Source organism: Achroia grisella, unplaced genomic scaffold (genome assembly GCF_030625045.1).
Source record: "Achroia grisella isolate CSIRO2021 unplaced genomic scaffold, CSIRO_AGI_Agris_v1 utg1111, whole genome shotgun sequence".
NCBI classification, from domain to species: Eukaryota; Metazoa; Arthropoda; class Insecta; order Lepidoptera; family Pyralidae; genus Achroia; species Achroia grisella.
In genome coordinates this window covers 339,325-365,490 of record NW_026712581.1, presented here as the reverse complement: position 1 = coordinate 365,490, position 26,166 = coordinate 339,325, and the positions used below count along the sequence as shown (strand labels likewise).

The 26,166-nt window shown below is 34.6% G+C and overlaps 3 protein-coding genes and 1 pseudogene across 3 annotated transcripts; 2 read left to right on the top strand and 2 right to left on the bottom strand.

The window, feature by feature from the left end:
• The first annotated feature begins 214 nt into the window (after positions 1 to 214).
• LOC131849521 (uncharacterized) lies at positions 215 to 2,597 on the top strand. Its single transcript, XM_059199611.1, has 2 exons — positions 215 to 926; positions 1,003 to 2,597. Exon 2 carries the CDS (start codon positions 1,065 to 1,067, stop codon positions 2,208 to 2,210), a length of 1,146 nt encoding a protein of 381 aa, XP_059055594.1. The 5' UTR covers positions 215 to 926; positions 1,003 to 1,064; the 3' UTR covers positions 2,211 to 2,597.
• Positions 2,598 to 2,656: 59 nt separating this feature from the next.
• On the bottom strand, positions 2,657 to 3,869 carry LOC131849504 (eukaryotic translation initiation factor 2 subunit 2). Its single transcript, XM_059199587.1, has one exon. The coding sequence runs from the start codon at positions 3,775 to 3,777 to the stop codon at positions 2,851 to 2,853; it is 927 nt and encodes a 308-aa protein (XP_059055570.1). The 5' UTR covers positions 3,778 to 3,869; the 3' UTR covers positions 2,657 to 2,850.
• A 610-nt stretch (positions 3,870 to 4,479) lies between these two features.
• Positions 4,480 to 9,714, top strand: LOC131849545 (large ribosomal subunit protein mL65). Its single transcript, XM_059199632.1, has 5 exons — positions 4,480 to 5,048; positions 5,278 to 5,416; positions 7,172 to 7,313; positions 7,449 to 7,604; positions 8,884 to 9,714. The coding sequence occupies exons 1-5, from the start codon at positions 4,606 to 4,608 to the stop codon at positions 9,651 to 9,653; spliced, it is 1,650 nt and encodes a 549-aa protein (XP_059055615.1). The 5' UTR covers positions 4,480 to 4,605; the 3' UTR covers positions 9,654 to 9,714.
• A 1,893-nt stretch (positions 9,715 to 11,607) lies between these two features.
• On the bottom strand, positions 11,608 to 20,063 carry LOC131849530 (uncharacterized; annotated as a pseudogene).
• Between the last annotated feature and the right edge of the window lie 6,103 nt (positions 20,064 to 26,166).

Sequence of the window (26,166 nt, the reverse complement as noted above, 5' to 3'; positions counted from 1 at the left end):
TGCCAACTTTACCAACAGTTCTGAATGTGTCTGATCTATAATATTTGTTCTTAATATGCGTGATCATTGAAAAACGACTTGTTTTGTAAATAGTCTATTTAATGTAGGTATATAATATAAAGGGACAAGCAATATAATTTGACAAGATATATTGTTTTGTTAAAATGGCGATCAACTGAGTAGTGTTGTGCCAGTATCAGCTACAAACTTCTCACAACAGTATTACTATACTGTGACGCCCGGGCGCACAGACAACTTCTCAGTTATGGTAGTTGTTTCCCACCGAATATTGGTAGCCTCAAACATGTTAATTGTAGCGGAATTAAACAAAATAATATAAATACATCGAGTAGTAATAATTTATATTGCCTAAAGTATGCTGGCTCATGTGTTAGTTGATAGTAAAGATAACTGTGTACTTATCGTGTCATTTTCCTTACAATTTATTTTATTTATATAAAGAAATCGCGATGTTTGCCACTACTACAGCCCCTTTTAGTATATCGCACTGCCGCTATGTATACATCTAAGCTAACCACAAATTCCTACTAATTGTTATCTACATATACCTATTTCAGTTCTGCAGTTCAGTTTAAGCCGTAAACTGCCTGGGAATAAGAGGTCATAATACGCCAGCTGATTACATTCATAAATCGTAAAATAATCGTTACGAATAACATTATTTATAGTTATTTACGTTAGGTATGATCGATATTAACATCGCTCTATAAATATCGAATAGGAAAGGTCGATGACAGTCGATGTCAGAAACATTATTGGCCTAATGGCCTTATTTAGGTCTCTGTATCAAAGTATATAAATATTATATATGTAATTAATTATGTATAATATATTTTACAACTTTACATACTGTGACACTGACGACAGATAACGATAAGAACAGTGCCAACTCTTGTAGTTAAAACGTAGGTATATAATAGTTCTTTTTTCATATAGACTGTAATGTAATATTGAACTGATAAAAAATTGTGTTTTGTATAGGCTTCTCTTCAAGTTATATACAATTAAGTACATTCGAATCGTTGCAATAGATTAATTAAATCATGGCATCAACAATAGAACTTTCCAGTCTAGACAAGTCATTGACTAATGCATTATCTGGTGACACCTTAAAGGAATTTAATAGGATATATTATGGGAGGACTGAACATCATGAACTTCCTGTAACTACCAAAAATCAGAATTTTGATATAGCTGCATACAATTTTCCGACAAAAAAAGAAGAAACCAGAAGCCCTCGCATTATTAGAGTGGGCATAATTCAACATTCAATTGCCGTTTCTACTGATAAATCTATTGTAGAACAAAGACAGGCCATTTTTGAAAAAATAAGTATGATTATTGAAGCAGCTGGTGACGAGGGTGTAAATATACTTTGTTTACAAGAAGCTTGGAGTATGCCATTTGCATTTTGTACACGAGAAAAACAGCCATGGTGTGAATTTGCTGAATCTGCACACAATGGACCAAGTTACCAGTTTCTAAGAGAATATGCAACTAGGTATGGCATGGTCATTATATCTCCTATTTTAGAAAGAGATGAAACACATGGAGATACTATATGGAATACAGCAGTGGTTATAAATGAAAGTGGCAGTGTTATTGGGAAACATAGAAAGAATCATATACCTAGAGTAGGTGATTTCAATGAATCTACATATTATTTTGAAGGAAACACTGGTCACCCAGTATTTGAAACGAAGTTTGGGAAAGTAGCTATAAATATATGCTATGGACGTCACCATCCACTTAATTGGCTTATGTTTGGAATTAATGGGGCAGAAATTGTTTTCAATCCATCTGCAACTGTTGCTGGATTGAGTGAACACTTATGGGGAGTAGAAGCACGTAATGCAGCCATTGCTAACAGTTACTTCACATGTGCAATTAATAGAGTAGGGACTGAAAGTTTCCCTAATGAATTTACATCTGGAGATGGCAAGCCAGCTCACAAAGAATTTGGTCACTTTTATGGTTCAAGCTATGTAACAGCACCTGATGGATCAAGGTCACCTGGTTTATCCCGAACGAAAGATGGTTTATTGATAGCACAATTAGATTTAAACCTTTGCAGACAAATAAAAGATAAATGGGGATTTACTATGACTCAACGTCTTGACTTGTATGCTGATAGTCTCCAGAATGCTGTTAAACATGATTTTGAACCTCAAGTAATTAAAAATAATTAATGTATATTTTTTTACTACTTCTTTTATTTTGTTATGTTTGTTACTAAAGGAATATAAATTAAACAATTATGTATAAACATTGTGTATTAATGAGGATATTTTAGATGTGAGCTATACATAAATATATGGTTTTACTTCAGACTGGGATACATACAGATAATAGAATTTCTTATTTAATAATAATATTTCTTATTTGAGCATTGAAGTTTAATAATTCTGTTCAGTCAATTTATTTATTAAACCTATACAAATAAGTGTTACAAATAAATATTTAACATAACAATGAAATGCAGATAAAAGTAGTTAATCAATAGCAGAATTTACAGTACTACCAAAATGTATTAATTCATTTAAATGTTGTGAATTCAATGTTTCCAAGAATGAAAAGCAACATCAAATTCTGATTACTTTTGATACATCATCATAACACCCTAAATCTCTCTCAATATTAGGCATGACTCTCTTTATAAACAGGCAACATGGTGCTTTGTAGTAAAAGTAAAAGAAACCTATAGAAAAATCTGCACTACATCCAATTGGGTTTATAGGCTTTGATGCTAAAAGGTACAATAAAATATAATCGTAACTGAATGTACCCCAGACCTTCATGTGTAAAATTAGTTTATAACTAAGCACTACTTTATGCAGTCTTTGCACGAATGGCAGCACGTTTACCAGTGACAGCCTGGAACCCAGATTTGATGCTGGCCACAGAGCAACGAGACCCACAAGTTTCACATTGCAAGAAGAACAACCTGGTATCTTTTTGCAAAATTGTATCTGGTGAGCGACATGTATGACATGTTACATACTCCTTGATATATCGGCGGAGTACATTTTCTATTTGTTTTTGCTGGAAACGACCCTTAATGATTAACTGACTATTACCATCAACAGAACCACTAGTGCCCAACTCTGCCAATAAAAAGTCTAATAAATGTTTTGGCTGTCGATGCAATGTTTTGCAAATTTCTGTAAAGTTTGCAAAAGAGGTCTTTTTTGTACCAATTCGTACAACTTGAGGAGGCCTCATAATAAACTTTTGCTTTTTACCAGACACCATGCTTGGATTTTTTTCACGCATGATGTCAAATACACGCTCAAGCAATTCGTCATAAGTGTAGTCGCGATCACTACCAACCCAGTCTCCATGTATATCTTCGATGTTTTCCTGATCTTCCCCCTTATTGTCATCTTCGACTACATGTTCATCAAGATTATTTTTCTTCTTCTTTTTCTTCTTCGTCTTTGAGAAATCTATATCTAAGTCCAGATCATCAATATCTTCAACTTCCTGGGGTTCTGGTTCTTCAGTAGGTGGTGTCTCGGGCAAAGCGTTCTCTATTTCTTCCAAATTGAAGAATGTCTTCTTTTTCTTCTTTTTTTTCTTACCAAAGTTATCTAAATCAAGGTTATCATCCTCAGGCACGTCTACGTCACCTGTCTCCACTGGTACCTCCATGCTTGCGCTTTCGCCCTGTTCAGCAAGTGCAGCATCCATATCAAAACCAGTTTTCTTCTTCTTCTTCTTCTTTAGAGATGGATCAAATACCATGTCGTCATCCATGATTTATTGCACAAGCTTTTCAATACTAAAAGGTAATTGTTTGGTTAGAATTAAAAATTGGCAAGTATTAATAATGCAGTGTGACCAGAATTAAATTCGTGATTTTGCTACGTCCTTCATATTGGCAGATAAAATTTGCTAAAACTTATTAAAGTGCTAAATTTATAGTTATTATACATTCAGAATTATTAAAAATCACATCATTATCATATGAACAAAAATACTATATATTTAGGATGGTTCATTTGATATACCCAGATATTATATATTCAATATACACCTATGGTATTGATTCGTTTCAACGAATTAATTTCCCCATTTAACACAGTATTTAATGAAATTTAAATGTAATATTATGTTTTATAAATTACACTGATAAACACTGCATTTTACTACTTCTATTTATCTATTTTTATTTTGGTAAGAAAATTGTTTATTATAATTTCCACGTGATAGAGGTAACTGCTTGACTAACATCATTTTACCAATTTCAAAAAATATTTTTATTCATATAATTTGTGTAAAATGCTAAAATGCTGGAGTACTTCCTAAAAAGGTTTTTTAAACTTCAGATTATAAATATATTCCTACATATACCTCCCAATAAGTAGTAAATTTTCTTTGTGACAAGTGTCAAAACTCAGTCAAAAAATTGACACTGACAGACAAAACTAAACTGTATTGAATGAAATGTCAGGGAGTATAAGAGAAGTGCATGTTATTCTTATTTTTCATGGAATTATATAAACTGAAAAGCGTCGTTTAATTAAATTATCAGCAATCAGTTTTACAATAATATAGTCTTGTTTAATTTTATATTCAGGAAGTATGTATTTATTCAAAATTCATAGAATATATCCAAAACTTGAAAAATGTATTGTACGCGGGTACTCTCAACCCGCAATACTCGATCAAAATGAATATACTGAAATACCTGAATATCCTGCTATAGTAGATACATCACTCCAAGGCCGGAAATTAAGAGAAAGAGAAAAACTTCATGAAAATATTAGAAATATAAATACAGTGGAGGAAAAACAGATAGCTTTAAATATGCCACGCTATTATGGTTGGAAATGTGTCATGCTACATGAAAATAAAATACCTTATAATGCTATGCCAATGATACAGTGCTATACAAGAAGTCATTTTGTACCAATAGACAAACTTCCTGAAGCTTACTCAGAAACAGCTTTGACAGCTGATTCAGTAGTGAAAGAAATAAAAAGTCTTATTGAGGATGCTATTTGTATAGAGCATGAGGGGGTTGAGTAAGTGTTACATAGTTATTTATGCAGTATGTAATAGTTCTATGTTGAAGTCACGAATTATATTCAAGTTTATATTGCTCTTTTTATAATAACTTATGTTAAGTTTTCTTTGATATAGACATATTTCTAATTTCTTACATTTTAGGAAAATAAGGTTGAAATAAATTTTATAGTTTTTTATATAGTGAGAGTTATAAAAACTGGCCTCTTATAATTATAAATATTTCAGACGTAACTTTGCTGTGACACCAGGAAACCCTTTAAAATCACAAAAGTCAGATGCTTTTGCTAAAGTTTTAACAAGACAAATCAACAGGATTATTTCTAATAACCTTGCAGATAAAACTAGCCATAATTTATCTGCTCAGGTATGTTAATTTTTTACCAACAAGACTGACCAGAAGACTAGCATATACTTGCAGTTTTCAATCATCCCACATTCTGCAGGACTGTCACACAATGAGAGTTGTAATAATGCATAGCAATATTTAATAAAATTGTCCTTCAAATCTTTTAGTCCAATCCTATATTTTTAATGTGTATATATAATTTTTGTGTACATTGCCTTGCATATCAATCATCATTGCCTTGCCTTTATCCCATTATTTGGGGTCGGCGCAGTATGTCATTCTCTTCCACTGCTCTCTATCAGTCGTCATATCTAAACATACTCTTCTTTTATTCATATCATCTTTCACACAATCCATCCATCTTTTCTTAGGCCGTCCCCTCCCTTTACATCCATCCACATTCATATTATACACTTTCCATAAGACATGGTCCTCATTCCTCCGCATAACATGCCCATACCAGCTCAATCTGTTACCTCGCAACTTTTCTATAACCGGCGCAACTTTCAAACTTCCTCGTATATACTCATTCCTTATTCTGTCATTCCTGGTAACCCCACACATCCATCTTAACATTCGCATTTCTGCCACATGCACACGCCTTTCGTCCATCCCCTTTACGGCCCAACATTCAGATCCATACAAAATGACAGGTCTTATGATAGATTTATAAACTTTACCCTTTAGTTTCAAGGGCATTCGGGGGTCGCATATCGTTCCCGAGACCTGTCGCCATTTCATCCATCCCGCACTAATTCTGTGCCTTACATCGCGGTCTATGTCGGCATTGTTCTGAATAACCGAACCGAGGTACGGAAAATCGGAGCAGACCGGAAGCATTACACCGTTTAGATAGATAGGCTTGAAACTGGAGAGACCGCCGAAATCGCAGAATAGGTATTCAGTTTTAGTTCTGCTGATCTTCAAGCCAACACTCTCCAGTTTTTCTTGCCATCTATCTAGTCTACTCTGGACCTCGATTCCATCCTCACCAACAAGCACAATATCGTCGGCAAACAGCATACACCAGGGTACCTCGTCCTGAATGTCCGATGTCAGAGTATCCATTACAATGAGGAAGAGGTAAGGGCTTAGAGCCGAACCCTGGTGTAAGCCTACCGCCACACTGAACTTATCGGAGGCACCTACCGCCGATCGGACTTATGTGTTAGACCGAATGTACATGGCACGTATCAGATCTACATACTTCCCTGGTACACCTTTCTTCTTTAGGGCCCACCACAAAACTAGACGGGGAATTCGGTCGTATGCCTTTTCGAGATCGACAAATACCATATGCAAATTTTTATTTACACTCCGGTATTTTTCGCACAGCTGGCGTAGTGCAAAAATGGCATCCGTGGTACCTCGACCAGGCATGATATGCCTTGCATATCAATGTTCTGCTTTAAAATTACAAACTTATTTGTAGAGCCACTCATACTTGGTTTCATAAGCATGTGTGAGTCTGCATTTACAATCTACATACAATCCAATATTCATTAGATATGTTATTTGTTTCAAATTTCACTACACCACCCATGGTGGTATACCATTTCTACACTCTTCTTATTATAGATAGAGTTGTCTGGCAATCTATTTTTCATATTCTTATAGACTAAATTTATTATTTACAATGAATATATGTAATTTTGAAATCCCAATTTTGGGTTGACTTCACAATGTAAACATATTCTTCATAATGTAAATCCAATTTAAATTGCTATGTTAAAATCAAATATTTCATTATTATTCAATTACTTGTCACTTCAGGTTGATTATGATGCCCGTCATGAGGCATTTTGGTTTGTTGGTGGAGTTGATGTCCCATTTAGTGTAATCAAATGGAGGCAAAAATATCCCTGGCTAAAGGATCATCTTCATGATCCTGTTGATAGACCAGCACAATATTTAGGTATGTAAATTCTTAATAATATTTTTATATGTACTTAGTTAAAATATATTCATTATGGATCTATGTTTTACAAAAAATGCATTATAAGATAATGGAATAATAGTTATTTTTACTAAATATATGTATTGTCTTCAGGAACACCGTTTTTAGCAATAAGAAGCCAGCTACCATTAAAACCAATTGTAGAGTACAGTGAGACAGAAAAGCCAGAATACAAAGTACCTAAGTTTACATATAGACCTGAAACAATAGGTTACTTTTCTGAAAACAGACATGGAACAAATATTCCTGGTAATTATATCTATTATTATCTTTTGCCCACGGCTTTGCTCGCGTTAAGATGTATTATTATTAATTAGGTATAGTTTTTGCGGATTTACTTTTATTTCCTTTCTTAGCGGATGCTTACGTCATAACATCTACCTGCATGCCAAATTTCAGCCCGATCTGTCCAGTGGTTTGGGCTGTGCGTTGATAGATCACTATGTCAGTCACCTTTGACATATATATTTTTAGACTAGCTGTACCCGAGACTTCGTCTGCATGGAATATATCCTTATTTTTCTAAAATAAAAGTAGCCTATGTTACTCCTTATTACATCAGCTACCTGCCAATAAAGGTCCCGTCAAAATCGGTCCAGCCATTTCAGAGATTAGTCCAAACAGACAGACAAATATTATAAAAAAAAATATTTTGGTGTAAGTACCTTATTTATATTCATATGCATGTAGTTCAAATTCAAATTCAAAGCCTTTATTAATTGACACATAATTATACAAGCTAACAAAATATTTACTTAAAAGATAAAAGAAACATTAGTTATATATGTTTTATGTTACTTTTAATTCTGCAGAACAGTCAGAGCCACATTGGGCCGGCAATGTTTCTAAGGTCATCAGACCATCTCTTGTACTGTCTTCCTCTTTTTCGTTTCATTTTATAACTAGGAATCTACTCAGTTACAGTTTTCATCCATCTCATAATCTCATATTTCTCCTTAGTGTGTGACCTTTTAATTTTAGTTGTGACTAAAATTAAATGGACGAAGTCACAACTAAAATTTTATTTATGTATAGAGTATATATAGTATATTGATGTGGGAAAAAAAATCATAGACTAACAGGACCGCAGTTACTGCTGTAAATTTGTAATGTAATGTTAACAGTAAATAAAGGCTTTTATTATTATTATATTTTATTATATAGTATGTATTGATTATACATATTGAAAATATATTTTAACTGGGGGAAAGAAGTTTGGTAATGTGGACTGTTGACCCCATTGCTAGCAATTACTATATCACGTTGACCCACGTGAAACCTGTAAACCATTGTGATAAATTCTTGTTGAATTTGTCATTCTGGACTAACTGACCTGATATCTTGGTCATCTTATCACCCTCCACTGGTCCAGCATAAAGCATTAACGCAGGAAGGTGCACATATCCATTATGATCCAGTAAAACATATTCTGTTTTACTGACAGAAGATGGTTCAGTGTAGCCACCTTCTATTTCTTAAGGTATGTCTTGAATTCCTTGTATTAATAACTTATTTTTTTAAATTACAGGTTATTGGCCTGGTGATCATGATGAGTTTGGATTACTATCTTTTCATGGGCGTGGTCATATTCTAGACAGAAATGTGTCATTTGGTGCTGAAGATAATTTAGAAGCCTTAAATTGTCAAGCTATGTTAGCTAGCTTTGGTTGGCTTTTAGCTCAAGCTAATTACCAGGGCTTCACTACTTATAATGATCTGACTTATCCCTTAGTAACTCAAACAGTTATAACTGATGGCCAATTGTGGTCATTTTATGCCTACCAACTAAATACAATTGTTATGCACAATGAAAAAATGGATGAAAACCCCAAACATAATATTTGTTTTGGTACTAAACCTTTGAAATTATATGAAACAATAGAAAATGGGAGAGTTCAAGGTCTTAATGAAGATGTCCTAAAAATATTAGTACAATTTTATTTAAATACACCAGAAGAGCGCGAGTATGATATGAAACCATATTTGGGGAAAGAGGAGCAGGTAGTTGCTGATATTGAAGATGACAATAAACGATGTTGGCTAGAAAAAAGATACAAGCATTTAGTTTCAAACAGACCTAAACATTTGTTGTTACCTGAAATATATTTATGGGAAAGAATCTATAAAATTCAACACAAAACTAGGTTCTTTGAAGCAAAACGAAGGCCATTTGAATTAGACATTAATCCATTCAAAAGGCGTTTAGATGAACATCTTCCTCCATACATACCTAAAGCAGTCAGGCCATATCCAAAACATAAACAGAAATTTGAGACCACATATTATCCTCGTGTGTAAGTTTTGTGTTATTATAGATGTAGTACTAGAGTGTAAATAAATAAATATTACGTTTATTGAAATGCAATTGGTTATGTCATTTATTATTGTGTCTAGAGTAGACTGTTCAATATTGATAGTTTGATAGACATTCCATGAAGGTATACTAATAAATAAAGTTAAGATATTTTATTCCTTGGGTTGTAGTGTGTGATAAGGTAGTAAATATCAGGGTAAAATGCATTATATGCCTTCCAAATGGCAAAGCATAAGTGCTATACCGGACGCCACATGGAAATTATTGTACAATATACATAATATTGCATCCCAATTACATAAAAAAGATTGTAGACCCCCTTGGTCTTCAATTAGGTCGATTGTAATAGATTAAAATTTACAATTTTGCAGTGATGTACGAACTATTAAACAGTTGCAATGGCGAATCGTACGTATAATACAGGCAGTCCTCGTACTTACGGTATGTTAGGGTTTGATAATACGCAACGTAAGTCGAGACATATTTTATAATATGGGATTGATTAGGATCCAAACTAACCGAAAGAACTAACTACACAAGCATTTGTGGGTTAATCCCCGCTAATGAATTTCTCGGTGGTCTAGCCATTTAGCACAATCTGCTTTCGTTTTACCGTGAGTTCTATTCCTCGCAGCATTTAAACATTTGTATGAATTTATGAGTTTCACTGTTTCTATTGTATTTAAAAACATAATTGTGAACGAAGGACTGTATATATATGGGGCTGGTAGATATAATTATGTAAACATGGGTTTTAGGAAGCAATAATAAAATATTATGTACAAAAATATAATCAATAGCAGAACAAGAATGACAATGTCATATATATTTTTCTATATAAAATAATAGACAAAATACATAAATAATATACAAAGAGGTGCGTCGTGCACATAGTCTAAAGATCAAAAAAACAAGAGTCTTCAATTTAGTGAACTAAACTAAATTAGCTTTCATACTGGAACAATGACAAAACAATGATACTAAAAGAAAAGTAAATGAATCTGGGTAATTCATTATACATAAAGAAAAATTATATGAAGTACGAACTATGACATCACTATCGGCACTAACTTATTTAAAGAACGTTTTAGTGTTTCTTCAACTGCTTGAACATCCTTGTTTGAACATCAGCCTATTCTTCTGGGAAAAAGTAACCACACGTCATCGGGGCCATCTACCTCGGGGAAAGTTTCCATCGGCTATTATAAGAATGTCTCCAATAGTGGTAGTTAAATCTGAGTTTGAGTTTGAATGACGAGATAATAGTCTTGGGAAGCACTCTCTCACCCATCAACTCCAAAGCTTAAGCATACTGCAATCCTCCAGTTAGCGTGTGAAATGAAATCGCAATCTCAGTCGGACTGCCAAGAAACTGCTTCAAAAATGTAAGTGCATGGACAAAAATCTGTTGATAAGGCTGTCCACCTCCGCTAATGTTGTAATGATCACTACCTTTGGAGTTGCTTATCGCTCTCTTGCCTTCATAACTCAGAGAACCATCTGTATGTACCTACTAATATGTTCTCTATCTAAAACAAGAGAAAACTTGACTTCGTCGCTGACATCTAAGACAGCTATAATAACATACGAACAGTGTGTGTCAGGACCATTCTGTGGAGATAATACAGTTAACTTTGAGGTTTAAGAGGCCAGTGGTCAGCAACACAAGCAATCTTATTACTAAAAGCATCTTCTTGAATATTGAATATGACGTCTATCTCAAATATATTTAAATCTTCAACCATCAGGGTATTCCAAATATAAGACGTTAACGCGCGAAGCTAGTGCCGTTACATTAATGAAAATATCTATAAACGACAGAAAATACAATAATTTAATTTAATTAATTTAGATATATCAAGTATTTTAAAAGTATAAATTGTAAACATAAACTACGCAGTCGCAATATAAAAAATCAATTTATACGCAATTGCGGTTATAATTAATTTTGTAAACTATCAACTAAAATGTTCTGGCACAGATGAGTAAGAAATGTAAATGTGAAAAATTGATGAACGTTGGCTTTAATGCAGCTATGTACTTAAATTTAGTTCAAATAGTTCTATTAAAGTAATGAAGATAAGTATTGTCAGTCAATAAACTCGTCCCTGGGAGTCATAATAAACCAAGTGCATGTACTGGTGCGCTAACTACTTCTACATGAAACTCATCTAATGATTAAAGCACAAATACTTTGATATCAGTGACAGCACGCTTGGTTCATCAAATATCTCAAAATTAACCTACCAATATGTATGAATAACAGCTAGTAAACGAGTAAATCTCTTAACAGACTCTATACCTACTCGTAATGTAGTTGTCTATATAATGATCATGAAATATGACGTGTGTGACTCTAGGAAACTGATAACGAGATTTATTATTAATTAACAAATCCGTGAACGGACTCGATGCAGCGCCATATATCATTGAAGACATAAGATGGTTTTCAATGGTTCTTTAGAACTGTCTCTCCAAGTAAAACGTTGCGCATCACAATATACGTTGTGGATTTTAACCTGAGGATATATTGCTTTAATGTCATCGTTAATTATGACACTCTCCTCGTAAAAACGATTTACAATATTAAGAAAAGATTTCAAGAGATCTGGTTCACGCAAAGGTAACTTATTTGAACTAACTCCTAATTTGGCAACTGCATTATTGACAACTCGTAACTTGTCACTACCTAAATCGTAATCACATACATTATTTACAAAATGAACAGTATTTGTTCTATTCGCTACAAACCCGAAAAGAACTCACCCTAGTACCGTAAGAATGGCAACAGGTTGAGAACTAGTTCCCTGTCTTACTGCCATGGGAACTGTTGTGGACTATGATAATTATTGCTGGCCACAAATAAATAAATAAAAAAAAAGTTAAAATTTAATGACATAAGAAAATATATGATTGTTATAAATTATTATTTTATTAATATATTATCCAACACATAAACTGGCGACCGTGCAGTATAATACAATATGCAGAGAGCTATAGAGGAGAGAAAATTGGCCCGAAGATTCTTTAGTAGCGCAGTAAGTAAATTAGAAGAATCTTTAGTCAAAAAGGATAAAGATGCCTCCGAAATCAATTTCGCTAATCTTACCGCCAAATATGAAAAGTTGTCTGCTATTAACAATAAAGTATTAGATATATGGATAGATTTGGTAGACAGAGACGAAAGCGAATATGAAGAGGATATTATATCAATTGAGAAGTATGATGATAAATGGTTTTTGATGCAAAAGAAATATAAAAATGCATTTGATATTACGAACAGTTGCAAAAGTAATATTGGAAGTGAAATTCAAGAGAGTTGCGCCCAGGATGCCGTTGTAAAAAATATCTTGCGGCTTCCTAAGCTTCAGCTTCCTCGTTATGATGGTGATGTGAAGAAGTGGATAGGCTTCTGGGGGATGTTCCAAAAGATCCATGAAGATTCCAGCATAGATAATAATATGAAGTTCCAGTACCTGCTGCAATCGATGGAACCAGGATCTCCTGCCGCAATACTAGTAGAAAGCTTTCCGCCTTCAAGTGCTAATTATCAGAAAGCTATAAAACAACTAAAAGAAAGATATGGTCGTGACGATCTTTTAATTGAAATATATGTTCGTGAGCTGTTGTCCCTAGTTCTGGATCAATCAAGAGGGAGTGCTACGCCAATTGGAGTATTATATGATAAACTTAAAACTCAATTGCATGCTTTAGATAGTTTGAATGTCACTACAGATAAATACGCGTCTATGTTACGTCCTTTAGTCGAGTCCGCTATGCCCATAGAACTGCTTCGTATTTGGGAACGAACTCAATCTAGTAAAAAGGATCAGTCTGACACTTTAAATGACCTTCTTAATTTCATTAAGCAAGAAGTAGAGAGCGAGGAACGTATTAAAATATCTCATTTAGCTTATAGTCAGAGTAGTTCTTCAAAATTTACCGCCTCTTGCTTAACGACACGTGTAGATAGTTCTAGTAGTAGTAACAATAATACTTATGATATTTCTAAGCCTAGCATCGTGAAGCCTTGTATTTTCTGTGACAAGCCATCGCATGTGAGCTCCGAGTGTACGAATGCTATGAAAATGAATTTAGATCAACGCAAGGAGTTTTTAAAAGGTAAGCGTGCTTGTTTTATTTGTTTAAAATCGGGACATATAACTAAAACTTGTAGGAAATTCCCGAAATGTATTATTTGTACAAAGAGGCATTATACTTTAATGTGCGATAATAATAAAATAGTTAATTCGCAAATTCAATGCAGTAATAGCTCTGAAACACAAGTTCTATCTAATCAGTCTTCTTTGATCCCGACTAATACAACTGTTTTATTACAAACTTTGAAAATTAATTTGTGGTACAATAATAAAACCATGATAGTACGAGCTCTGTTAGATTCGGGTGCTCAACACTCTTATATAAAAAGTAGTGTGGTAAATAATTTGAAAATGAAACCATGTGGTCAGGTACATATTTCACACAGTTTATTCGGCGGTGTAGTTACGAAACGGGAACCACATAATGTATTTCAATTTATTATTAAAGATCCTACTAATACATACGAATGTAACATTAAAGCAATGTATTAAATGATATAGTTGATGATATAAATGAAGTGAGCATTTTGATAGGAGCCGATATTTTAGGTAGTTTGTTTACTGGGCGTATGATAAATGTAGATGGTAATCTTGTTGCTATGGAAACTAAGCTAGGTTGGACAATACAAGGCCCAATATCTAATATGTTTCATGTTGCTGAAGAAAGTCTTGTTAGTTTATCTTGTACATTTAACTTAGAGGACCTATGGAGTTTAGAAACTATAGGTATTAAAGATGAACCGGAAGTTAGAAAACAGACAGAGAGAGAAAAAGAAGTATTACAATTCTTTAAAGATACGATATCCATTAATGAGGAAGATAGGTATGAGGTAAAGTTGCCCTGGAAGGATATATCTATAAATTTACCCTCAAATTACGACCTAGCTCTAAAACGATTAAAATCTACCACTATACGTTTGTCTCGTTTAGGTATTATGAAAGAGTATAATGAACAGTTTAAGGAGTGGTTAGATTCATCTATTATAGAAGTCGTTGATGAACCAGATCATAACTCAGGACACTATCTTGCTCACCATGCAGTAGTTCGCGAGTCTAGTCTCACTACAAAAATTCGGCCCGTGTTCGATGCTTCTGCATGTATTAATAAAGAAAGTTTGTCATTGAATGAGTGTTTAGAAAAAGGTTCTAATTATATTGAATTAATTCCATCGTTGCTTATCAAATTTAGGCATGGTTCTATAGGAATAGTAGCAGATATTAAAAAGGCCTTTCTCCAAATATCAGTTAATAAAGAAGATCGCAATTTTTTGAAGTTTTTATGGTGGCGTGATATATATCAGGAAAAGAAGACTGTAGTCACTTATCGCCATAGAAGGGTTGTATTCGGCGTAACTACAAGCCCTTTTTTTTTAATGGCTACAATTAATCATCATTTAGAAAAATATGAGTCAGATACTGCTAATAAACTTAAATCTAACTTTTATTGTGATAATTGTATAGTAAGTGTGGAAGATGAAGAAAGTATGAATAAATTTATAAATGAGGCAAAGGAAATTATGCATAAGGGTAAATTTGAACTAAGATGCTGGGTAACGGGACCAGTAATAACAGATGATACTATTTCAGTGACGTCTGTTTTAGGACTAAACCCACGGACCCACGGAGCGATGAACTATTTTGCAAGGTTCCTTCTATGAATGAGAATAATATTATGACGAAAAGAACTTTATTATCTATCGCTCAGAGCATTTTCGACCCTATAGGCTTTATTAGTCCATGCACTATAGTTCCCAAAATACTCATACAAAAATGTTGGAAAATAGGTTTGGAATGGGATAAACCGCTTCCTATGGAAATTCAACATGATTTGAAAAATTGGATAAAATATTTAAATCTTTTAACGGAATGCCGGATTCCTCGTCATTTGTTTCCGACTAGTATTGAATTTTGTTCAGTATCTTTACATATATTTTCAGATTCCAGTCTATCAGCTTATTCAGGTTGTGTCTTTTTACGAACAGAATTTGATCGCAGCGTGTATGTACAACTAGTCATAGCAAAAAGCAGAGTTACACCTTCTAAGGCAGTGACTATGCCTCGATCTGAGTTAATAGCTGCTGTTTTGGCTACTAGATTGGCAGTTGAAGCAAAAAAATCGATTAATTTGGAACGTTTGAAGGAATATTATTGGACAGATTCCAGTATTGTTTTAGCATGGATTAAAAGGAAATCTGGACTAAATATTTTTGTACATAACCGAGTTAAAGAAATTTTAGATAAGACGAATGTTGAAGACTGGCGTCATATTCCAGGTCACCTTAATCCAGCAGACTTGCCCTCTCGTGGTTGTAATGCTCAAGTCCTACTTAATAGTAGATGGTGGGAAGGACCTTCTTGGTTACGAAATAATATAGATGAATGGCCATGCTCTGTACCAGAACTAAACGAAGAAGAATATATTAAAGAAATAAATGTTAATTGTTTAGTTACAGAAGAAGTGGTAATGTTTTCGGATAGACTTACCTATTTTTCTAAGTATATAAAAACGGTTCGTATGATAGGTTGGTGTATACGTTTTAAGGAAAATTGTTTAAAACAGTCTAGTACAAGAACGAAAGGAAACTTATCGAGTTGTGAATTTGAAAAGGCTGAAAAAAGTTTATTTGCTTTAATTCAAAATGAACATTTCAATGACATACAATCGACTATGAAATGTTTGAATATGGAATTAGTTAAATCGAACGAAGATGGAATCTTACGTGTCAAAACAAGACTTACACTACGAGACGACACAGATACTTTTATATTTCCAATTTTACTTCCTGGATCAAATAAATTAGTTCAAAATCTGATTCGTCATAAACATATTGAGTTGTGTCACGCTGGTTCACAATTATTAATTAGTAATATTAGAGAATTTTATTGGGTCATGGGAATCAGACAAATATGTAAAAGGATCGTGCGTGAATGTGTTGTTTGTAAGCGTTATAATGCTCGTCGATGTTCTGTACCACCAGCTCCGTTACCAATTGGTCGTACAAATTGCGGTGCTGCCTTTGATGTTACTGGGGTAGATTTTGCTGGTCCATTATATCTCCGAGATAATGAGAAACACTGGATCGTAGTCTTTACTTGTGCATCTTATCGCGCCATTCATTTGGAATTATGTAAGTCATTATCTACGGAAGATTTTATGCTGGCTTTTCGTAGATTTATTGCATAGAGGCAAGCCTAAGACTGTCTACTCCGATAATGGTACGAACTTTCGTGGTACAAGTAACCTTCTGAATAGTATTGATTGGGAAAGGGTTTCACTACAGACGACATCTCATAAAATAGAATGGCGGTTCAATCCCCTCAAGCTCCGTGGTGGGGAGGGTTTTGGGAGCGCATGATTAAGACAATAAAAGAAATGTTACGAAGAATCTTAGGTAAAGCTTGTCTAGACTTCACATCTCTCTTAACCATTTTGTGTGAGGTAGAATGTATCATCAATAACAGACCATTGACGTACATTGCAGATGATACTGAAAATCTGAAACCACTTACGCCAGCAATGTTTCTACAGGATTTAAAACAGTATGATACTGTGGATTTAGATCAAGCTGACGCTCATACATTAAATACGAAAGTTACATATTTACAAAAATTAAGCAAAGATTTTAAATCTAGATTCCGCAGCGAATATCTTTCATTGTTAAAGCAACTTGCGTCCAATAAATCACGAATTATTAAAGTAGGCGATATAGTATTAGTCGAGCTAGAATCTAAACGTGTAGATTGGCCACTTGCTGTAGTTACGGCTGTATTTCCAGGAGCAGACGGCATTGTTCGAGTAGCACGAGTTAAAACTGCAATGGGAGAAAAGATTCGACCACTACAACGTTTATTTCCATTGGAGGTACCCTTAAATTCTCCAATGCCTAACCCTATACAGACTGATCCTGTTTCACCTCAATTAGAAACACAGCAGACTCGATGTGGTCGTTCTATTAAAATACCACAAAAATTAGATCTTTAAGTTTATATTCAATTTTGTGTGTTTGTGTTTTGCAATATACATAAGCAATTGCAAAGGCGGCGAGTATGTTGTGGACTATGATAATTATTGCTGGCCACAAATAAATAAATAAAAAAAAAAGTTAAAATTTAATGACATAAGAAAATATATGATTGTTATAATTTATTATTTTATTAATATATTATCCAACACATAAACAGACAAATTCCAATTATCTATATACCGATTATAATGGTAGGTTTGGCATTATAACATAATTCGTCAGCTATATCTAACAAATATGGGAATGCAAGAACATCACTCTTATTGTCATTTCGATTCGCCAGTCCGAGGTTACTAATAGATCTAGCTTGTTTGATAACAAAGGAATCGGCAGATCTCTTTCCTTTTATTTGAAAGTCAATATACTCGACTTGCGACTGTTTTGATAAGCCACCAACACACTGCAGTTCAATTTGTTCTACTGTACCCGTTACTCCAATCTGAGAGGTAATTTCCGAGTCAATGAAGGTAGACGTGGACCCATCATCTAGTAACGCGAATGTGTCAACAGAACCCGCGGGACCAGATACTGTGACAGCGACAACCTTTAGTAATGGCTTACAAGAAGTAGTGGTACTAACAGAAGACGTCTGTGTTACCAATTCCGACGGAGACTGCTCTGCATTACCATTACCTGCATGTGACATTGGCCGACTTGACTCTTCAGATACCTGTATATTAGCTGCTGAATTAATAAAATTTGGATTATGAAGTAACTTGTAATGTTTATGTGTGCAACCGGCTTTATTGCAAAGTCCTTTAGTACGACAAGTATTATAATTATGTGAAACTCTTTTTAAACATTTCTGGCATAATTTATTTTCTTTAACGAAATGCCATTTATTATGAACTGTCAATGCCAAAAACTTACTACAATTGACTAATGAGTGAAATTCTTTACAATATACACAAATTGGTTTTGATGAATTTTTTAATGAATTTTCAGCCGTTGTAAGAGATGTTTCAATACAGGAACCCGTCTCGGATGTTTGTGATGACTGCTCCAGCAAATCATATGTTTCTGCGGCATTTACTCGTTCCGGTTTTTTATGCCTGTCAATATTGGAAGTTGTGTTTAAACTGAAGTAATCCGTGACACCAAATTTAGCCTGAATCTCAACCTCACGACATAAAAATTCAGCGAGCATTTCTAGCTTGTTTTGACCATTATATTCATGAGAAATAGCAAAATCATACCATCTACTTTTTAACACAATAGGTAGTTTTAATAATAATGTATTAAATAATTCAGGTGATTTTATATAGTCACCGCCATCTAATAATCGTAGAGTCTCTACACAATTACGAACTTTACTAGCAAATGTTGATAAATCTTTATCGTTACCTAACCTCGGCAACGATCTTACTGAATAAAGTTCTTGTAATATAATTAAATCTGGTCGTCCAAATCGAACCTCGAGCGCATGCATAACAATATCTGGGTCTCGGGCAGTCACTAAGAGCTTGTCAACAGTCTCTCGCGCGATACCTCGTAATGTGTAGCTCAGACGAGCTAAGTTCTCTATTGGTGAATAACCAGACTGTGTGTCCTGAAACACACGTTTAAAAGAAAGCCATTCCGTAGGGGACTTTCCATCATAATGAGGAAGTTTTATATTAATCCCTTTCGGAGCGGTAATTTTATCTGTCAACTTATCTACTGCCGATACTAAGGCAGCGATCGGTTCAACTAAGGTGACAGTAGGGGGATGTGTGTTTACCGTAGGAATCTGCGGATTATTAAGAAATTGAGACGAAATAGGATAATTATTGTTATCTAACCATTTGTCCACAACTTCCGAGCAGCTACGATGAACACTAGCACGACTACCAAATCGGCTGCCCCGGGAACTGATTGCTTCAATTTCTGCTTCGTATTCCTTCCTCGCCGCCTCCAACTTAGCACGACGAGCTTCTGCCGCCTCCATTTTAATTTGTGCAAGGCGGTGTGCATTGCTGTGTTTGAGCTGCAAGTTTTTTAGCACGTACCGTGGCAGATGAGCGGCTGCAGGCCGATGTACTGTGAGTACTAACCGCGATCGGTGGTACGGTCGACACCAGCGCCGTGGCGCGGGCATCAGATTGCGTTTCCTCTGCCGGTAATGACAATGGCAACGCTTTTGCCGTACGAGGGTTTGCCGATCCTAGTTTACGACCCGACCGTGCTTCCATATTTATAAAATTGTGAATTTAAAATTTAGAAATATGTTAATAAATTATGGGAGAAGGACCAAAAATGTGAATATAGGACTGTATATATATGGGGCTGGTAGATATAATTATGCAAACACGGGTTTTAGGAAGCAATAATATAATATTATGTACAAAAGTATATACGGCTGGACCGAACAACAAAGCCGCAAAAGATATCAAATACATATATCATCAAAATGTTAAAATAGAGGATCCCAAAAAGAGCCAAATAATAGTCCAGTGCCAGCGTTGCCAGCAGTATGGTCACTCTAAGAACTATTGTATGAGGCCATACCGTTGTGTCAAATGTGGTCAATCGCACAAGACAAAAGACTGTCGGAAAACTGATCGAACTACGCCAGCGACTTGCGCACTATGCCTCGGACCACATCCAGCAAATTATAAAGGATGTGAAGTCTACAAAGAAATATCAATACGCAGGAACCAAAGACATTCTAAACTGCGACCAAATTCAACTGTAAACCCCTTGCAAACAAATAAGTCCAAAAGTGATGTGAATTCACAGACTACAAGCACAAAGCTAGACACAAATATACAGAAAACTTACAGTTACGCAGACATAGTAAAATTTAATACCAGAGATCAACTACAACCGACCCAACTAAACCTCGATAACTCATCAACAATCCAAAAACTTGAAAACATGTTCATAAAACAATCGGAAAAAATAGATTTAATGTTACAACAAATGAGCACCCTTCTGGGTCTCATAACAACCCTAGTGAAAAATACATCTTTACGTCCTTAAAATTAGCGACCTGGAACGTTAACGGGTTGTCTCCCAACAAAAGTGAAGTGGAAACACTATTAAACTTGCACCATCTGGATATATTACTCATATCTGAATCACACTTCACCAGCAATAGTTTAATTAGAATAAGAAATTACAATATTTATAATACTAACCACCCAGATGGCACTGCGCATGGGGGCACAGCTGTAATCATCAGATCCTCAATAAAGCATAATGAATCAATCGCATATAGGACTGATGCAATTCAGGCGACAACTGTCACTGTTCATGATAAACAGGGCGATATCAATATCTCTTCTGTTTACTGCCCTCCAAAACATAAGGTCACTGAAACCCAGTTTACTACGTATCTAAATTCTCTGGGCTACCGATTTATAACTGGTGGGGACTGGAACGCTAAGCATGAACAATGGGGATCAAGACTGATTACAACTAGAGGTAGGGAGCTCAAGAAAAGCATTGACATGAATCATCTTAGCACTATGTCTACCTCTGATCCTACATATTGGCCAACTGACCAAAATAGGCTTCCAGACGTGCTGGACTTCTTCATAACTAAAGGTCTATCAAGATTACATTTCAAAATAGAGTCTTGCCTGGATGGATCATCGGATCATATTCCTGTTATCTTAACAGTTAGTGCTAGTGTCATCAAATTCAAGAAAAAGCCAACACTCTATAACAAATTTACGGACTGGAATCTATTTCGAGAAATTATAGAAGATCAACTGGATTTAAAAATCCCTCTCAAATCCCCAGACGACATCGAAGACGGAACCACAAAATTTACGCAATTACTACAGGAAGCCTGCTGGAACAGTACCCCACAACTAAAAGAAAATACTCATAGGCCTATCAACGTTTCAACTGATATGCGCAAGAAAATTCTTGAAAAAAGGAGGCTTCGGCGCGTTTGGCACGCCAGTAGACATCCAACGGACAAAACTGCTTATAACAGGGCGGCGAAATATTTAAAGGATGCGATTCGAGATGAGGAAGATGCAGTTGTGGCAGCTCAAATTGAGTCCCTCACTGCAACTAGCTCAACGAAATAGTCTCTCTCGAAAGCGTGCAGAGTACATCAAACTCCAACTGGATTCAAACCCCCAATTCGTTTGTCAAATAATAAATGGGCTAAAACTCCACAAGAAAAAGCAAATGCATTTGCTAACCATCTTGCCTCAGTATTTAAACCTGTTGAAGACGAAAACCTCGTCGAAGAAGGAATAGTAGTAAATGAGACTGTACATCAGGAACAGCAAACGGACCTTCCGCTTAAACTAACGACACCACGAGAAATAAGAATGTTAATTCAGAAAATGGAAGACAAAAAGGCACCAGGCTTTGACCTGATTGACAAGTACGTACTTAAAGAACTACCACGCAAAGGAGTTGTATACCTTACCACACTATTCAACAGCATTATGAGAATTGGACACTACCCGGCTCTATGGAAAGTCTCTCAAATTATTATGATACCTAAATTGGGCAAATCTCCATATGACATCACATCCTATCGACCAATTAGCCTTTTGCCAGTGGTGTCAAAGCTTTTCGAGAAAGTACTCCTTGAACGTTTGACACAAAGGCTCTCTGAAAAATTGGTAATTCCAGACCACCAATTTGGTTTCAGAAAGGAACACTCAACAATAGAGCAAGTTCATAGAGTGTGTAAGGTTGTTCGAGATGCGTTTGAGCGTAAAGAGTATTGCTCCGCAGCATTTATAGATGTACAGCAAGCATTCGATAAAGTTTGGCATGAAGGCTTACTCTATAAAATCAAGAACCTCCTCCCATATAATCTATATAGGCTAATGGAGTCTTATCTCAGGGAAAGGATCTTCCAAGTAAAGGAGAATGAGTACACCTCGGCATTTTACGAAGTTCTGGCTGGGGTGCCACAAGGCTCCGTACTTGGTCCACTACTATATAGTATCTTCACAGCAGATATTCCGGAAACACAGGGAACAACCATAGCCACCTTTGCAGATGATACAGCCATCTTAGCTTGTAGTAAAAATCAAGTGGAGGCTACAGATCTGTTACAAAATGCTCTCACAAAGATTGGTCTATGGTTAAAGCAATGGAAAATTAAATTCAGCGCCTCAAAATCAGTTCACATAACTTTCACCCTTAGAAAAGGCAACTGTCCATCCGTGATGATGGGTTCGAGCACACTTCCCACTTGTGAAACTGTGAAATACCTGGGTATGCATCTTGATCGTCGACTCACTTGGTCTAAGCACATCCAAGCTAAAAGAGATGAGATTAATATCAAATACCGAGAAATGCAATGGCTGCTTGGAAGAAACTCAAAGCTGTCTACTGACAATAAGCTACTCATATACAAGACAATCCTTAAGCCAATCTGGATGTATGGGCTCCAGCTGTAGGGTTCTGCAAGTGTTACCAACATCGACAAAATTCAAAGAGCTCAAAACTACATATTGAAACAAACCTGTACCGCACCCTGGTTTATTCGTAACTCGGAGGTTCATCACCACCTGGGGATCAACTCTGTCAAGGAGGAAATCTCTCAAACAATAAAAAAATATAAAATCAAGCTGGACAGACATCCAAATAAACTTGCTGTTCAACTGACATTGCCTGATTATATGGCACGTCTTAAGAGACGTAAAATACCAGACTTCAACAACCTGGCATAAGCTGGAATATCTGAGGCTGGATTCTCGATGGAGAATCACCTCTCACGATATCAGATAGTCAACAAATCTGCTTATAGTCTGGAAGACTGATTGCATGATATAAATAAAAAAAAAAAAATGTACAAAAGTATAATCATTAGCAGAACAAGAATGACAATGTCATATATATTTTTCTATATAAAATAATAGACAAAATACATAAATAATATACAAAAAGGTGCGTCGTGCACAATAATAATAGTAATAATCTTTATTCGTCTCAAACAAAAACTAATACAACTATTGCCCATACAATAATATAATTTAAAACGAATGAATGAGACAAAACGGTCTATAACTCAGTGAGGGCAGTGAGTCCACCCTCTCTGCTATTCTGTTATAGCCTTTATCAGTAAAATAATACAATATGAGATCATATTTCATATTTCGTTTATTAACCAATGTAAAAAACTTCTTTACATATATGGCAAGTCATAACATACAGTAATTCATATTTATATAAATTCAATCCAATTACAATTACATTAATAAATAAAATTACATAAATTAAATGCGTACACAACATAACTAATAACATAATATGTTTCGTAGTCATAATTATATTTAGATCTATTATAAAAAGGATGTTTTATATGATACTCGGTAATATAATAAAGTTTTTCAAAAAAAGATGTTATTTCAGTTTTGAATTGTTTTGTGGGTAATTCTCTTATTTGCATAGGTAGTTTATTATACATTTTGATTTGTATACTAATGCCTTGTTTAAAAGTTTTACCAAGTCTTGTTTTAGGCAACTGTATATTGCCTTTATTTCGCGTGCTTTTGCCGTGCCGTGGCATTGCTTTTATCGTGTATAATCAATAAGCTGTGGTAGATATATAATGAAATTACAGTCATATTTTTTTCTTTTATAAAGTACCTATAGTCTGGCTGATACGCACTTGTGGAGACTGTATTATTAGACAATTAATAGTCACAATTTACCTATTTTCGTTTTCAAATCATTAATTGTAGGAATCTGATAATATTTTTTTAGTATACATTTATTTAAGGACTTAGGATCTAAACATATATGTATAGAATCTTCATCTTTTTCTACTATTACAATCCTATTTATCCACTCTGTGGGTTCGTCTTGTTTCTTAATTATTCCCTGGTTACATAAGCGATCTAACTCTACTTTTAGCTTCTCTTTTAATTTTATAGGTACTCTATGTGGAGGTTTAGATACAGCTTCAGATCCTGGTTTCAATTTAATTCCATACCTCTTAGGAAATCTCCCGGACCCTGTAAATACATCCATATAATCATTGATAATGTTACTTCTGTTTGTGTTTCCTTTAATATCCTTAACTCCATTTACATCCTTTCTTAGCACTAGACCAATCAATTCACATGTATATCTTCCTAATGTGGGTTGAAGACCTGATTCTGTGACTATAAATTCAATTAAATAAGTTTTAGAATTTAATTTGACTTCTAACAATACAAGCCCATGCACTTTAATACCAGATTTATTATAAGCATGTAACGTAATTCTACATTTATTTAATAAAATCTTTTTGCTCTTCAAAAGGTTTTCATATATATTGTATGGAATTAAATCTACCTCTGAACCTGTATCCAGTTTGAACTTAATATATATGTTATTTTCTACTAATAATTTTTGCGCCCATTTATCATTATTGCTATTGTATACTGACCCACAGTAGTACTCTCCTTCAGAGCCTTGTGGCTCCTGTTTTTCTACAGCTTTTACATTCTGCTTCAATCTCGTAACAAACAGATCCAAAATGGTTAAGTTTCTTGCATCTGGAACATTCCTTTCCTCTTGCTGGACACTTTTCCATTTTTGCCACATGTATTTGACCACACCATTTACAGTTGATTGTCCTTTCACTGTGATGTTTTTGCAATACCTGATCCACATGGTTATCTTTTTTCTGGATCTCCTCCACTTGCCTCTTATCCATCTCTGATATTCTCAATCTTTTTATGACTTCTTCTAATTCCATGTCTCCTTCTACCAACAATTTCCTTTGACATTTTAAATCTGACGTGCCCAAAACTAATCTATCGCGTATTGCTTCTTGTTCAGATTGAAATCCACAGTCTTTCACTTGGATCTTGGAAGGCTTTGGCTGGCTTTGGTCATGTTGGATAATGGCTTTGGAAACACGTATATTATTATATTACATACATACTAAACTTATAAAACTACTTAAAGTTAGAATATTTTCAACACAAAATCACAAATGATCGATAATTAAAAGAATTTTGATAGAAAACACCCTTAATCTTATCACCCATTTAAATCATTCAATTTTTTAATAAAACTTTAGAAAAGATGAACCTTACGAGCGGTTAATATATTTCATCCTTATTTCATAATCGTGAAGTATTCCAAATTTTTGTATTTTTGTTACAAGATTACAACATTATATCTTTAAAGCTTTTTTAAAAATAACCATATTTTATTATGCAAAATGTGTGGGTGGTTTTTATGTCCTGTCAGAAGGGCTAAAGGGATGTTGGCAGTATTAAGTAGGCAGAAAGGAAATTTCTAGGGCCGTAAAAATACTTAATAATAAAAAAAGAACTAAGATCTTTACAGTATTACAATAATAAATTGATTTTTCTATGAACATATGTTGGATTTTTTCTTTCTGATTATAGATGATACAATCTTGATAATGGACAGGAAATGCAATGGTTTCATAGAAATCAATTTAATAAAAT